Below are 12,597 nucleotides of genomic sequence, written 5' to 3' on the forward strand. Positions count from 1 at the left end.
TGGCTGTAGTCACCATCTGCAGTGATTTTGGAGCCTAAAAAAGTCTGACACTGTTTCCACTCTTTTCCCATCTATTTGCCATGAAGTGATGGGACTGGATGCCATGATCTTAGTTTTCTGAATGTTGAGCTTTAAGCCAACTTTTTCACTGTCCTTTCACTTTCATCAAGAGGCTCTTTAGTTCTTCTTTACTTTCTGCCATAAGGGTGGTGTCATCTGCATGTCTGAGGTTATTGATTTTCTCCCAGCAATTTTGATTCCAGCTTGTGCTTCTTCCAGCCCAGCATTTCTCATGATGTACTCTGCATATAAGTTAAATAAGCAGGGTGACAATATACAGCCTTGACTTAACTCCTTTCCCTACTTGGAACCAGTCTGTTGTTTCATGTCCAGTTCTAACTGCTGCTTCCTGATCTACATGCAGATTTCTCAAGAGGCAAGTCAGGTGATCTGCTATTCCCATCTCTTTAAGAATTTCCCAGAGTTTGTTGTGGTGTACACAGTCAAAAGCTTTGGTATAGTCAATAAAGCAGATGTTTTTCTGGAACTCTTGCTTTTTCGATGATCCAACGGATGTTGGCAATTTGATCTCTGGTTCTTCTGCCTTTTCTAAATCCATGTGGTTGCCCATGATCAAATGAGCATGAACTTGAGCATATCGACAAGGGATTTTTGTCAGTGACATCTCTGTGTAGCATTTGAGCTGCAACTCCAGTGAGTGTCCTGCCATGTGCACATACTTATCTCTGCTCCTGGGCTGTCCAGTACTTGTAGAAGAAACAGGAGATTCACCTTGTTGGTGTTGAAAATATTTGTTGAATGAGTGAATTAATAATGGATAAACAGTGCTGAGCAGCATCCCTCTTAATGGGAAAGATTATGGACATGAAAAATGTTTCCTGATAAGTGACTCCTGAGAGTCCTGGTTCCCAGAACGGAACAGTGCCAGGAGGTATCAGGCATCGTAATCTCGGCTGCTCTTAACACTCAAGTGGAGGACACCGGAGCCCAGAGGAGGGGTTTGGGACAGAAATTCCCTCTTAAACTAAGTAAGAATATGACTCCAAGAAATCTTTTCAAACACTAGGGCAGAGCAGGGGTGAGGGTGGGAAGACGGGGCAAAGGAAGGATATAGGAAGTAAATGGGGAACTGGTGACCTCTGCCCACAACATCTCCCTTGGGGCCTTTTCTAATTGGAAATCCCACCCTGGAGCCTGAAGCCTGGGTTCTGCAGGTCTCTTTTGCTGCACCTCCTCACCGGGAGTGTCCAGTTAACAAGAAGGATTTGAAGCCTTCAGTGTCTTTCACTTAATACAGCAGCTGCTTTGACACCACTCCATTTAGACAGCTCATTTCTGGTCCTTCATCCCATTAGAGGCAGCCCTTGCCTACTTCCATTTGTCTAAGGAGACTGGGCTTCTTAGAAGACCATTTACTGTAACTTATTCCATTAGAATCAGGAGCAAGAACAGTTTCTGCCATTGTCTGACAGACTAATCCAGGGCACCTAGAGATGGCTGTGAATTCACCCCCCCCCCCTGCCCCCCACACCTCCAAGCTTACAGGATTCCCGACCAAGAATCCAGCCCATACCCCCAGCGTGGAAGCACACAGTCCTAACCACAGGAGTGCTCAGGAATTCCTGGCTGTGAATGTTTAACCTGCAGAGTCCCTTTGGGCCGTCAACAGGAAGGGGACAGCAAATGTAGGGGAAAGCAGTTAAGGGGTGTGTCCTGACTGGAGCTTCAGCAGCAGCCCTAGGACAGGGAGGAGGTACCTGAGGAGCAGGTGATAGAAGATGGTGGGGGTGACAGGCAGGGTAAGGCAGATCTGGGTGTTCCTCCTTCATGCCCACCCCTCATGCACTTCTAGTTTATTGATTCTCAACCTTGGATGCTCACTGGAACCTCGTGGGACTTTTGCAAAATGCTGATACCTAAGTTCCACCCTTTCCTCCACATTCTGATTAAACCGGTCTGGTTTGTAGCCTGGGCATCAGGTTTAGAAAGCTTCCCAGGTGAAGAGCCTGTGAAAGGCTATGAAAGGAAATGAGAACATTTCATAGTAGAGAACTCGAAGGACCCCTCCAGAGCAAGGTTCTCAGGTGTAGCAACAGGCCAAGAGGGAAGGTCATCCACGTACAGTAGTTCCCTGCCAGTTTTCCCGTTTGTCCTCTTCTTTCGCTTCTAGTCATGTGGTCTCTGTCTTGTTTTCCTCACCTGTGAAATGGGTGCATGCGTGTGCTCAGCCATGTCTGACTCTTCATGACCCCAAGCACTGTAGCCCACCAGGCTCCTCTGCCCATGGAATTTTCCAGGCAAGAGTACTGGAGTGGGCTATTTCCTTCTCCGGGGGATCTTCCAGACCCAGGGATCGAACTCCACATCTCTTGCATTGGCAGGCAGCTATTTACCACTAGCGCCCTCCTGTTACCATTTTTGACTCTGAAGTTATTTAGGAGCAATTTCTTAAATCTATCCAGCATTCATAGTTTTCAGAGTTCTTTGCTATTTATTTCTAATTAATTGTTTTGTGATCATGGAACATGGTTTGATACATCTTTGAAATTTATTGAAACTTGTTTTATAGACAAGCGTGTGGTCAACTTTTTTTTCTTTTCCATTAGGATATTATTAAGGATATTGAATACAGTTCCTGTGGTCAACTTTTATAAATGTTCCTTCAATGTTTAACAAAATATTCTTTGTTGGATTTGAGGTTCAGTGTATGTCCAACAAATCAAGACTGTTCATTGTGCTATTTTTACTAATTTCTGGTCTATTTAACTTACTGAGTGTTAGGTCTCCTGCTTGAGTTGTAGATTTGTCCATTTTCTCTATCAAAAAAGTTCTACCAACTTTTGATTTATGCATCTTTGAGACTAACAGATAAGTACATTTGTTTTATGTACCTGGTGAATTTCCTACAAAACAGATGATAATACCTATAAAGGTTGTGACAAAAATATACCTACATTATGAGGGTTGTGACAATAATATACCTACATTATAAGGATTGTGATTTAAGCATCTTACATATTTTTTTTATCACATATTGAAGTTATCACTAAGAATAACGCCTAACACATCGTGAGTATGAGAAGATAATGTAGTCTTTTCTGGTTTCCATTGTTGGTGCTGAGAAGTTTGGATACTTTTAAAATTTCTTACTGCTTGTTCACCTTTGTCATTCCATATTTTCTTAAACATTTCATACGTCATTATTTTGTATTGTTTTTGATAATGCGATGTATAGTCTGAAGATATTGGGACGTCTAAATCGGCTATTTCTGCTATTCTTTCCTACGTCTGTTTCCTTGTGTTTGGCTGTTTTGTCAAAGTTCTCCAGAGAGAGAGAGAACCAACAGAACACATACACACCTCACTATCACATCCAAAATCTCCTTCTCTGGCATACCCTACCTCTGTGAATGACACTGACAGTTGTCCAGATCAGAAACCTGAAAGTTACTCTCATCATCTTTCTTACCATCACATCCAATTAATTGGGGCAAATTGATTCTATGTTTTAAATCTTAAGTCCATTTGCTTTACTGTTGTCCTACAACCCATCCTAGTCTATCTAGATCACTGAGGTTTCCCCATATCTAATCTTACTCTTCCACTCAACATGGTATGTTAGTTGAATGATCCTCACAAAATGTGAATCTAATTGTCACTTACAGATTAAACTTTATTCCAAAGGGAAATGGGGAAAAATTGAAAGGGTTTTAAGTGTCCTGTTGTGCTTTAAAAGGCCCTTCATGAACCACCTTCTCTCTACCATTCCTTCTTGCACTCTTAAGTCCCAGCTACCCTAAATCTCTTGGCTCCTCCAAGGTGGGTATGCTTTCTCTTCTCCTGGCCTCTACACATGCTGTTATTCTCTGTCCACAAGGTATCACCTCTGAGCTAACTCATTAAGTCTTCAGTTCTCAGCATTAAAATCTCTGGGACACTTTCATCCCTGCTCCACAAAACAGTCACTGCTCCCCCAACCCCCAACAAACACCCTCTAGAGCTGCTGACTGGCCTGGCAGCTACAGTAAAGAATGGCTTGGCTCTACTCATCTCTTCTGTGAAGGTTGTTCCTATGAGATGATGCAATATAGACAGAGACTGAAGCAGTGCCAGAATTCCTAGGATTCTTATAAAAATAAGTATAAAAATTTAACAGCATCAGAGTGAGAAGAGCAGAACAGTCTTCAAATCATGAAGTAACTTTAAAAAATAGCCTTTTATGGAGAAAAATGTCAGTAAACACACAGATATTATAGCACTACAAGATTATTTGTAAGACCAGTGACTTAAAACAGCGAATTCATGATGAAAATGATTCTAATTAAAAAATTAGTCTCATTAATAACCAAAATAGGACCTGCAATACGACTGGCTGCAATTTCTCAAGTAAGATTCCATCTACTAGTGCTGTTTATACTTAACATACACTCACATTCATTTCTTACAATTTATGAATTTAAGTTTCAGGAAGAATACTTTTTTAGTATTTGGGTTATTTTAATATATGTCAATTACTTAGTAAAGGTTAAATAATTTAAAGGTTAACTTAATGAGTTTTCAGTAATATCATTATAATAGCATAAAAACATGCTGCTTTTGAGAAAATAAAAATATACATTAAAAAACCCAATACAATGTTTTAGTAAAATAGTAAGGAAATTTGTCTCATTATGTACATATGCATGTGTATGAATTTTTATATATATATATGTACTTTTCAGTAGCAGAAATGTATTTCTGCAGGACAGAAAATGTACTCTAGAAAAACAGAAGCAAAGGATATATACACTGTAAGGGCAAACTCAGTAAATTAGATACAATTTTATTACTCAGTAATGAGGGACCGGTTTACAATGATGTGACAATGGTAGCAAAAATAGTAGGAAGGAGTTCAGCACTCAAAGTATCAAATAAATAAAGCTTAGTGATTCATTAAATATTCTGATATTATACAGGATCAAAACTTTCAACACTTCCATGGGTCCTTAACTGATATCTTTCAGATAAGCTATATAATCTAGATAGTTAAAAAATTGCTTGCTGACATCATACTTTAAAGGAATTACCTGGCACAGGAAACTCTACTCAATACTCTGTAATGACCTATATGGGAATAGAACCTAAAAGAGTGGGTATATGTATAACTGACTCACTCTGCCATACAGCAGAAACCAGCACACTGTTGTAAATCAACCATACGCTAATAAAAATTAATTTTAAAAAAGGAGTTATCTTGGAAAACAAAAAATGTTACATAACTTATTTTCCAAAGCCACATGGATTCAAAATATAATATGGTCTCTTAAGAATAATGGAAAATATTGGCCTACCATCTTGCTATCATTCTGGCTTGTACTTTATATATTCAAAAATTTTTCACAACCAGGGTATATATCTGGACCCTAGCAAGTTTATAAACATTGTAAATATGGTTCATTGAATTATCTTAATATGCTTTTGTGTAAATGGTATTACCAAAATATTTAATACTTTTAATATAAAAATTAAATAAGTACTCCCATCATTTACTTTATCTCAGAAACTAGACTTGTAGTTGGGCTCCAGATGTACTGAGTAGTCATAGGTCATTTCTGTTGTGTAGTCTCAAGGCAAAAGGAGATTAACAGAAAGATGAACATGGGTTTTATAGTAACTAAACACATGACACCCAAGATAGGGATCTAAAGATTAAGCACATATTCAATTACTTATTCAACATGTGACCTTTAGAGCACACACTATTTCATTTGTTCTTTATCTTTGATACGATTAATTGCATCTGATTTTTGTAGTAAGGCAAAAGACAGACATCTCCTTTTCCTTGGCTTTAATTAGTCTCAAATTCAAGAAGAGAGAATAATGCTTGTTTCATAAAAGGTTAATGTCAATATTAGGACAGGTTTTTGTTTTTCTTCTGACAAATTTGTGTTTATATTAAACTCAGTGTTTACAAATACTAATCCTGAGCAAGAGTAAAAATAAGAACAGTTTTGACTAAAGAATAAAATTCCTTCATTGTTAAACCTAAACAGCTTTAAAATTCAACCATGGAATATAAAATTGATAAGACTGGAATTCAGACTTCAGATGTCCACGGCAAACCTGAATACTCTGAGAAAGAACATACACGTAGTAGTAGATTTAAAAACAAAACAGTAAAAAGCATCAAAAATTGATGCACCTGGGTTTTGTTAAATATAACAAAGGTTACTCAGTCCTTCATGGATAAACCTAGCTGGAGAACACCGAACAGTGTACTGCATTAAACAGACCCCTCAGGAAGGCAACACTGGATTTCTCTTTTTAGATAGACAGAGACTGCTCCTCCCCACCTCCCCCAAAACAGTCAAAGACATAAAAGACACATTTGGAAATACAATATGAATCCTGTTTTGTGGGGCTTTTTGTTTGGGGGTTTTTTGTTTGTTTTTGGCTGTGCTGAGCGGCTTGCAGGATCTTAGTTCCCTGGCCGGGGACTGAACTCAAGCAGAGATTAAACCTGGGCCATAGCAGTGAAGGCGCCGAGTGGAATTCCCTTGTTGTTTTTTCTTTTTTTTAAATCATGTCTTTAAGAAAGCAGAAAGTTGGCCACTTAGGAAACTACAGTGAATTACTTGAGTTTTTAGGTACAGCTCCTGCCTCATGAACAATAAAAGCCTTCTACTCAGCAAAGCAGTATTATGACAAAGTATTTATACACCAGTAAAAGCACTGAGTATGGGCTTGGCAACACAAGTCAACTGAAACCAAGCTCTTAAGGATACTTTTCATCCGTGTGGTGAAAAAGTGCATGGGAGTGGGAAACGCTGGCACAGCAAGGATCCTCTCACAGTGTTAGGGCCTGTCGACCTAGGAGCGGTCAGCTCCAAGTCAGGGTGGTGAGCACTGGGCAATGACATCGACATAAGGCATGGCCCAAGGCACTTCTTCAACATGCCTTTTCTTTTATTCCAGCTGTCTCTCTTCCTCTTCATCTGCTTCTTCAATGACCTGAATCTCATCTCCTTGAGGTAAGGAAGAATTCTCCATCTGCAGTTTATTCCCATCAGCTTTACATTTCTCTTCTTCCTCTATGATTTCCTTCCATATCTTGTGGTTTTCGGTGAGATGGTGCATTAGCTGACAAAATATTTGCCGTCTGCCTTTCCGTCTTTGTGGTTCTGTGAAATTTAACACATGTGTATTCTAATCATAGCAATATGATTCAATCATTCAATAAATATCTGAGCGCCTGTTACATCCCAGGCATTTATTTAAGCACTGGGTTTAAAGTTATAGTAAGATTAAAATAATCTCTGCACCATGGGGCTCTCCTTCTAGTGGGAAGACCTAGATAAGCAAAGAAGCAAGACACTCGTGTGTTGGATAGTGTTAAGTATTATGGATAAAAATAAGTTAAGGTATTAGGGAAGATGGTGGGGGTGGGAGTTGTGGGGCAAAAGGAGGATAGTATTGAAATTTCAAATGATAATAATGCAAAGTTAAAAACCATCCTTCTAAGGGATTTTTTAAAAATGTGTTGAATTAAACACAATTATCAAAACTTTGGTGAGCATAAATAATTTTTACAAGTCAACTTTCCCAAGATGACATCAGATGGAAATGCCATACAATTACTCTTCACTATGCTACTCCTGAATACAAGGTAGGGTGGGGAAAAGTTCTTTTATTATCTTGTTCCACGCTATGTTATCTGTTCTGATTTATATAGCATGCTTGGGAAACAAAAACAGCTAGATATAATTTAAACCCTACATTAAAGAGCAAATAACTAGTTTAATTTATAGTTGCAAAGGTGACAATGATGTCTTTTTCATCTTCCATTTACACTCGTTGGTTTATATTGCTTTATATAGAAAAACTATGCCTTACAATTTGGTACTTCAAAGCCATAATGCTATAAAGCTTGGTTTTCCTCAGAGTCAAAAGAGTATATATTTTCCTCTTCTCCCAACTGGGTTGAATGAACTATTCCCAAGTCTATATGAAGGGTATGTTAACAGGAGTGCATGGTGTGAGAAGGGGTTAGGCAAAGGAGGACTAGTCCTTGAGACCAGCCACCTCACCTAAGTTCAGATTTGGCAACAGCTCCATCATGCGTGCACAGGCAGAGCCTGCTGAAGAGCACTGGCTGGAGGACAGCATCTCCAGAGATGCTGCTTTAACTCAGAATGCTTGTTGTATGATAGCATTCACATAGTGCCCAAGCAGTAGCTACTCAAACCGAGATTATTCAGTCTGCACACTTAGACAGTACTTAAGATATAACTACTGTATCTTTAAAAGGAAAGACCCAAATCCAAATTAAATGGACATTTGCAATTAACAACATTAAAGAAACGACAGTATCCCTATATTCTTACTAGAATTTAGATTGTCCTCTATTTCTTCATCCTCTGTATCTAATTCTTCAGCATCTTCTTCCTCATAACAACTTTCAGTATCATCGTCCTCTTCTGATTCTATCCACTGACCCGGTAGCAGACCAGCAGCGTCATAGGAGTTACACAGGGGACCCACTATGTGGGTGATAAAAGATTCCTGGAGTTTTGCTAGTTGAGGAGAAGAACGATCCATGAAGGGACTGATGGGCAAACCAAGATTTGCTTCTTCATCTCCCTGATCATATTAAAAAGGAAAGTACATCTTTAACTGCTGAGAGAATCACTGAGCTTTGTTGTTAAAATTTACCTTGAGGTTTTTTTAATCAAGAACAGTCTAACTCAAAATAATTTTTAGAAAGAAGTATCAATGAAAATTACTCTGTCATTCCAACTATAAAACTTTTTCTACTATTTGAAAAATCCTAAACAAGACTTTATTCTCACACTCCCAGTCAACCAGTATGGTTGATATACAGGCAGCAAGAAAAATATACATCTTTTCAACTAAGTTAAGCAAATAGTTATGAACAAATCAAAATTATACTACTAGAATATATAAATTCTATATAAACTGTCAAAATTCTATAGTATCAGACATAGATCCTCTTTCCCCTAGGGGGGAGATGGTATAATAGAAACATTTTTTGTTGCAGTTGTACCTCAAATGTAGAGTTGACTTTTCTAATGCTTTTCAACATCTCCCTTTTTTTTGTAACAGCAGAACCCTTTAATGAATCTAAATTAGAATATGTAAAACAGAAAGAGGTAGAGCAATTGTGTTTGAGGTGAGGATTTGCCCCAACTGCCTGGCCGGCGATCTGTGGTCCCCAGGGCTCTGGAGAGCACAGCTGGAGATCAGACACATGATTTCAGAACCTCCTTTGCTGCCTACAGCCTGTGTGGTGCTGGGCCAGCTCTATACCTAATTCACGTGTAAGATGTGAATAATCATCTACAGGGTTGCTATAGGATGACAAGCAGTATATATTGAGCACGGTGCTGAGCAGTCCTCAAACAGTAGTAACAATATTAACATTTTAGTGCCGAGTATCTGAACTGGTGGAGGGTGAAGACTCTTCACAGTGCACAAGTTCTGTAGGCAAGCAGTGTGTATCTGTGCTGAGCCAACACAATCCTGAGGAGACAACCAGAAACTGTCCTGAGATTAAAAAACTTACATGGCTTTGTTTCCTGTGAGGATGAACATTAATAATATTTAAAAAATGTATCTAGGTGGGTTTATTCATAGGATTCTACAGTTTCGTACATTTGACTTTTAAATAGGAGTTTGGTTTTTCTAAGCCCATGGCATGTAATGGGCTTTTTGCAACCTCTTGGAATTCTCCAGGCCAGAATACTGGAGTGAGTAGCCTTTCCCTTCTCCAGGGGATCTTCCCAAGGATTGAAGCCAGGTCTCCCGCCTTGCAGGAGGATTCTTTACAAGCTGAGCCACAAGGGAAGCCCAAGAATACTGGAGTGGGTAGCCTATCCCTTCTCCAGAGGATCTTCCTGCATTGCAGGTGGATTCTTTACCAACTGAGCTATCAAGGAAGCCTGATGTAATGGCTATAGAAGTACAAATAAAGACAGTATAATGAAATTAATTAAAAAAAAGGTTGAGCAAGGTTAGAAATTTGCATCCGTATCTAAAGAAAGCTGAATAGCATAACAAGACAGAAGGAAATCTGATGGTTTTGATGAGGGCTGACTTCCTATATACATTTAACCTTCATGACCACTGTGTTAGGGTTATCAAGTATATCATTTTTCTCCTTTGACACAGGAATAATGAAACTTAGAAAGATTAAGTGAAACTGTCTGAAATATTGTTTTTTTGTGTGACCTGGAATTATAATATTTTATTGAGCACTTATGTGTCAGAAAACTGTTATAAGAACTTGACATGTATTAATTCACTTAATCCACAAAGCAACCTTATGAGGTAGGTACCATCAATATTCCTGTTTTCTCAATGAGGAAATTGAGGCACAGAGAGGTTAAGTAACTTACCCAAGGTCACATTGCTGGTAAGGAAGAAGAGCCAGGATTCAACCTCAGGCATGGCTTCCAAGTTTGCTTAATAAGAATTAATCTCTATACTTTAAAGATATATTATAAAATGCATCTAAATGAAATTATCTCATTTTCTTTCACTGAATTAGTGGATTTTCTAAAACGGGCATTTTCTACCACTTTATTACTAATGTTTGTACAGATAATATAAAGACAGAATTTTCCCTAGCATAAAATTCTTTTGTGAATATGAACTGAAGCCTGAGGCAGTCTTCAATTATCTCTGAGAATGAGGATAGGAATATGCAAACCACTATACATACTGCAATCTACAAATTAAATATTTATAACTTTATTTCTTAAAATTATACATAATTTAGTTCAAATGTATCAGTGAAAATTATTCTAAGATTATTACTAAGATTTTACTAATCTGTTTTCATAATTACACAGTATGGTATTTTGTTAACTTGTAAACAGCACAGTATACACTATTTTATTGGGATGTTTAGCTAAGGTAGGTGAAAGACATGGTACATTTGCTGGTCACTCAGTACAGTCTGGGTGTGACAAGGTGTAACAGATAAGTGTGCATGGTTTGTAAGTATGCAGTGCGTCACTCCTACCAGAGTAGCAACTCATGGTGAGAAAGCCCTGACCCAGAAGTTTACTTGGTAAACCTCTTGATCTTTCTTGATCAGGGTCTAGTAAGGATTCCCAAGGAATACAATTCCAGTTAAGAGTATGTATTTGTTATTTTGTATTTGAGATAATGTAACATTAGACTTGTGGGGAAATCAGTATTTTTCTACAGTGTAGGGAGCCTCAAAATTGTACAAAAAAATAGGTAAAGACTGCAAAATAGTAGGATCATTTTAAAGACAACATTTAAAAACCCATGAGAAAACAGCATGTTGATATCTTAGAACCCTGAAAGCCACTGAGTGTCTACTTTGTCCCCATTTCTAGCTCTGATTTCTTACCCTTTGCCAGGACTTTGATCCTACATAACCCATCAACCCAGTTGATGTTTCTAAGGCAGTCTTTCTATAGCAGAGTTGAAAATGGCTTGATACTTTAAAAATACAGTCTAAATATATGCTGAATCAACTAAACAGCTTCTTTTGGAAATACATTATGCTTAGGTTATATAGGTTTTCAAGGTTGAAAGGGATCTTGGAATCATAATGTAGTCTTCCCTTAGCTCTAGACTGGAGTATATTCAACCTACTCCAGATTGACAATAAGCTATTACTTTTTTTTTTTTTTTAACTTCTGTCTTTCAATTTTAGCAACAAAGGCAAAGGAGCTGAGACAATATTAAAACCAGAGCAAATGCAACAATTTCTAACCATTTTTGGTTAAAGCAACTCATTTCAAGTATTTAATGTAGCTGTCCAAATCCAAAAGGCAGTGTCTTCAGATGACAGCTCTTAAAAGTCCCACCAATCCCATGTTTCAACTTACCTGCTCATAAAATTCATTGACAATGCCTTCTGTCCATTTCAAATGCAAGTCTCGAACTTTGGTTGGGCCATTAATATCTGCCAGTTTGATGCACACCTGGCACACTAAGAGGCGATCATTTTCATTACTCCATTCTATACCGTTACTATTTACATCATTGGCCTATCATTGGAAAAACAGAATTATTGTAGGTACTGAGGGCACAAGAGTCTGTTTTTTGTTTTGTTTATTTTTGGCTGCGCTGTTTGGCTTGTGGTATCTTAGTTCCCTGATTAGGGTTTGAATCCTCACCCATGGCAGTGAAAGCATGGAGTCCTAACCACTGGACTGCCAGGGAATTCCCCAACTTTTGTTTTTTACTGGATTATCTTAAAACTGTTTCCTGTCCTCTGGACAGGAAGGAATTTCAATAAATGTTTCTTTTGTTTGTGCCATGACATGTACCTCTATGGGTTAAATTTCTCTTTGAAGTGTCATTTACAGCTTTGTTTCAGTGGAAGTAGAGCACTGTATTATACAAGCAGAACAAACCATGAGTTTCAATATTTGTGATTACTGCAGAAAATTATAATTTGTGTATATTGTATATTGTACATATTAGTATATATGACATAAAATATATATGTATATGCAAAAGCAAATCATATAAGAATTGTAACTATTTGTCTCAGAAAGGCATGCTTAAAGATCTAACTGCAAAAGGCACAGTGAT

The 12,597-nt window shown here is 38.0% G+C and overlaps 2 protein-coding genes across 2 annotated transcripts in view; one reads left to right on the forward strand and one right to left on the reverse strand.

Moving 5' to 3' along the window:
- The window catches only part of CYP2R1 (cytochrome P450 family 2 subfamily R member 1), a 93,566-nt gene that overhangs the window by 38,362 nt on the left and 42,607 nt on the right, over positions 1-12,597 (forward strand). The window lies entirely within an intron of this gene.
- The window catches only part of PDE3B (phosphodiesterase 3B), a 161,956-nt gene continuing 154,186 nt past the window's right edge, over positions 4,828-12,597 (reverse strand). Inside the window, exons 14-16 of the mRNA XM_019975147.2 lie at positions 11,886-12,047; positions 8,385-8,640; positions 4,828-7,181 (exon numbers count right to left, since the gene is read on the reverse strand). Coding sequence (XP_019830706.2) covers positions 6,967-7,181; positions 8,385-8,640; positions 11,886-12,047 — 633 coding nt within the window. The 3' untranslated portion in view covers positions 4,828-6,966. The remainder of the gene's footprint in view (positions 7,182-8,384; positions 8,641-11,885; positions 12,048-12,597) is intronic.

This window comes from Bos indicus, chromosome 15 (assembly GCF_029378745.1).
Source record: "Bos indicus isolate NIAB-ARS_2022 breed Sahiwal x Tharparkar chromosome 15, NIAB-ARS_B.indTharparkar_mat_pri_1.0, whole genome shotgun sequence".
Classification (NCBI taxonomy): domain Eukaryota; kingdom Metazoa; phylum Chordata; class Mammalia; order Artiodactyla; family Bovidae; genus Bos; species Bos indicus.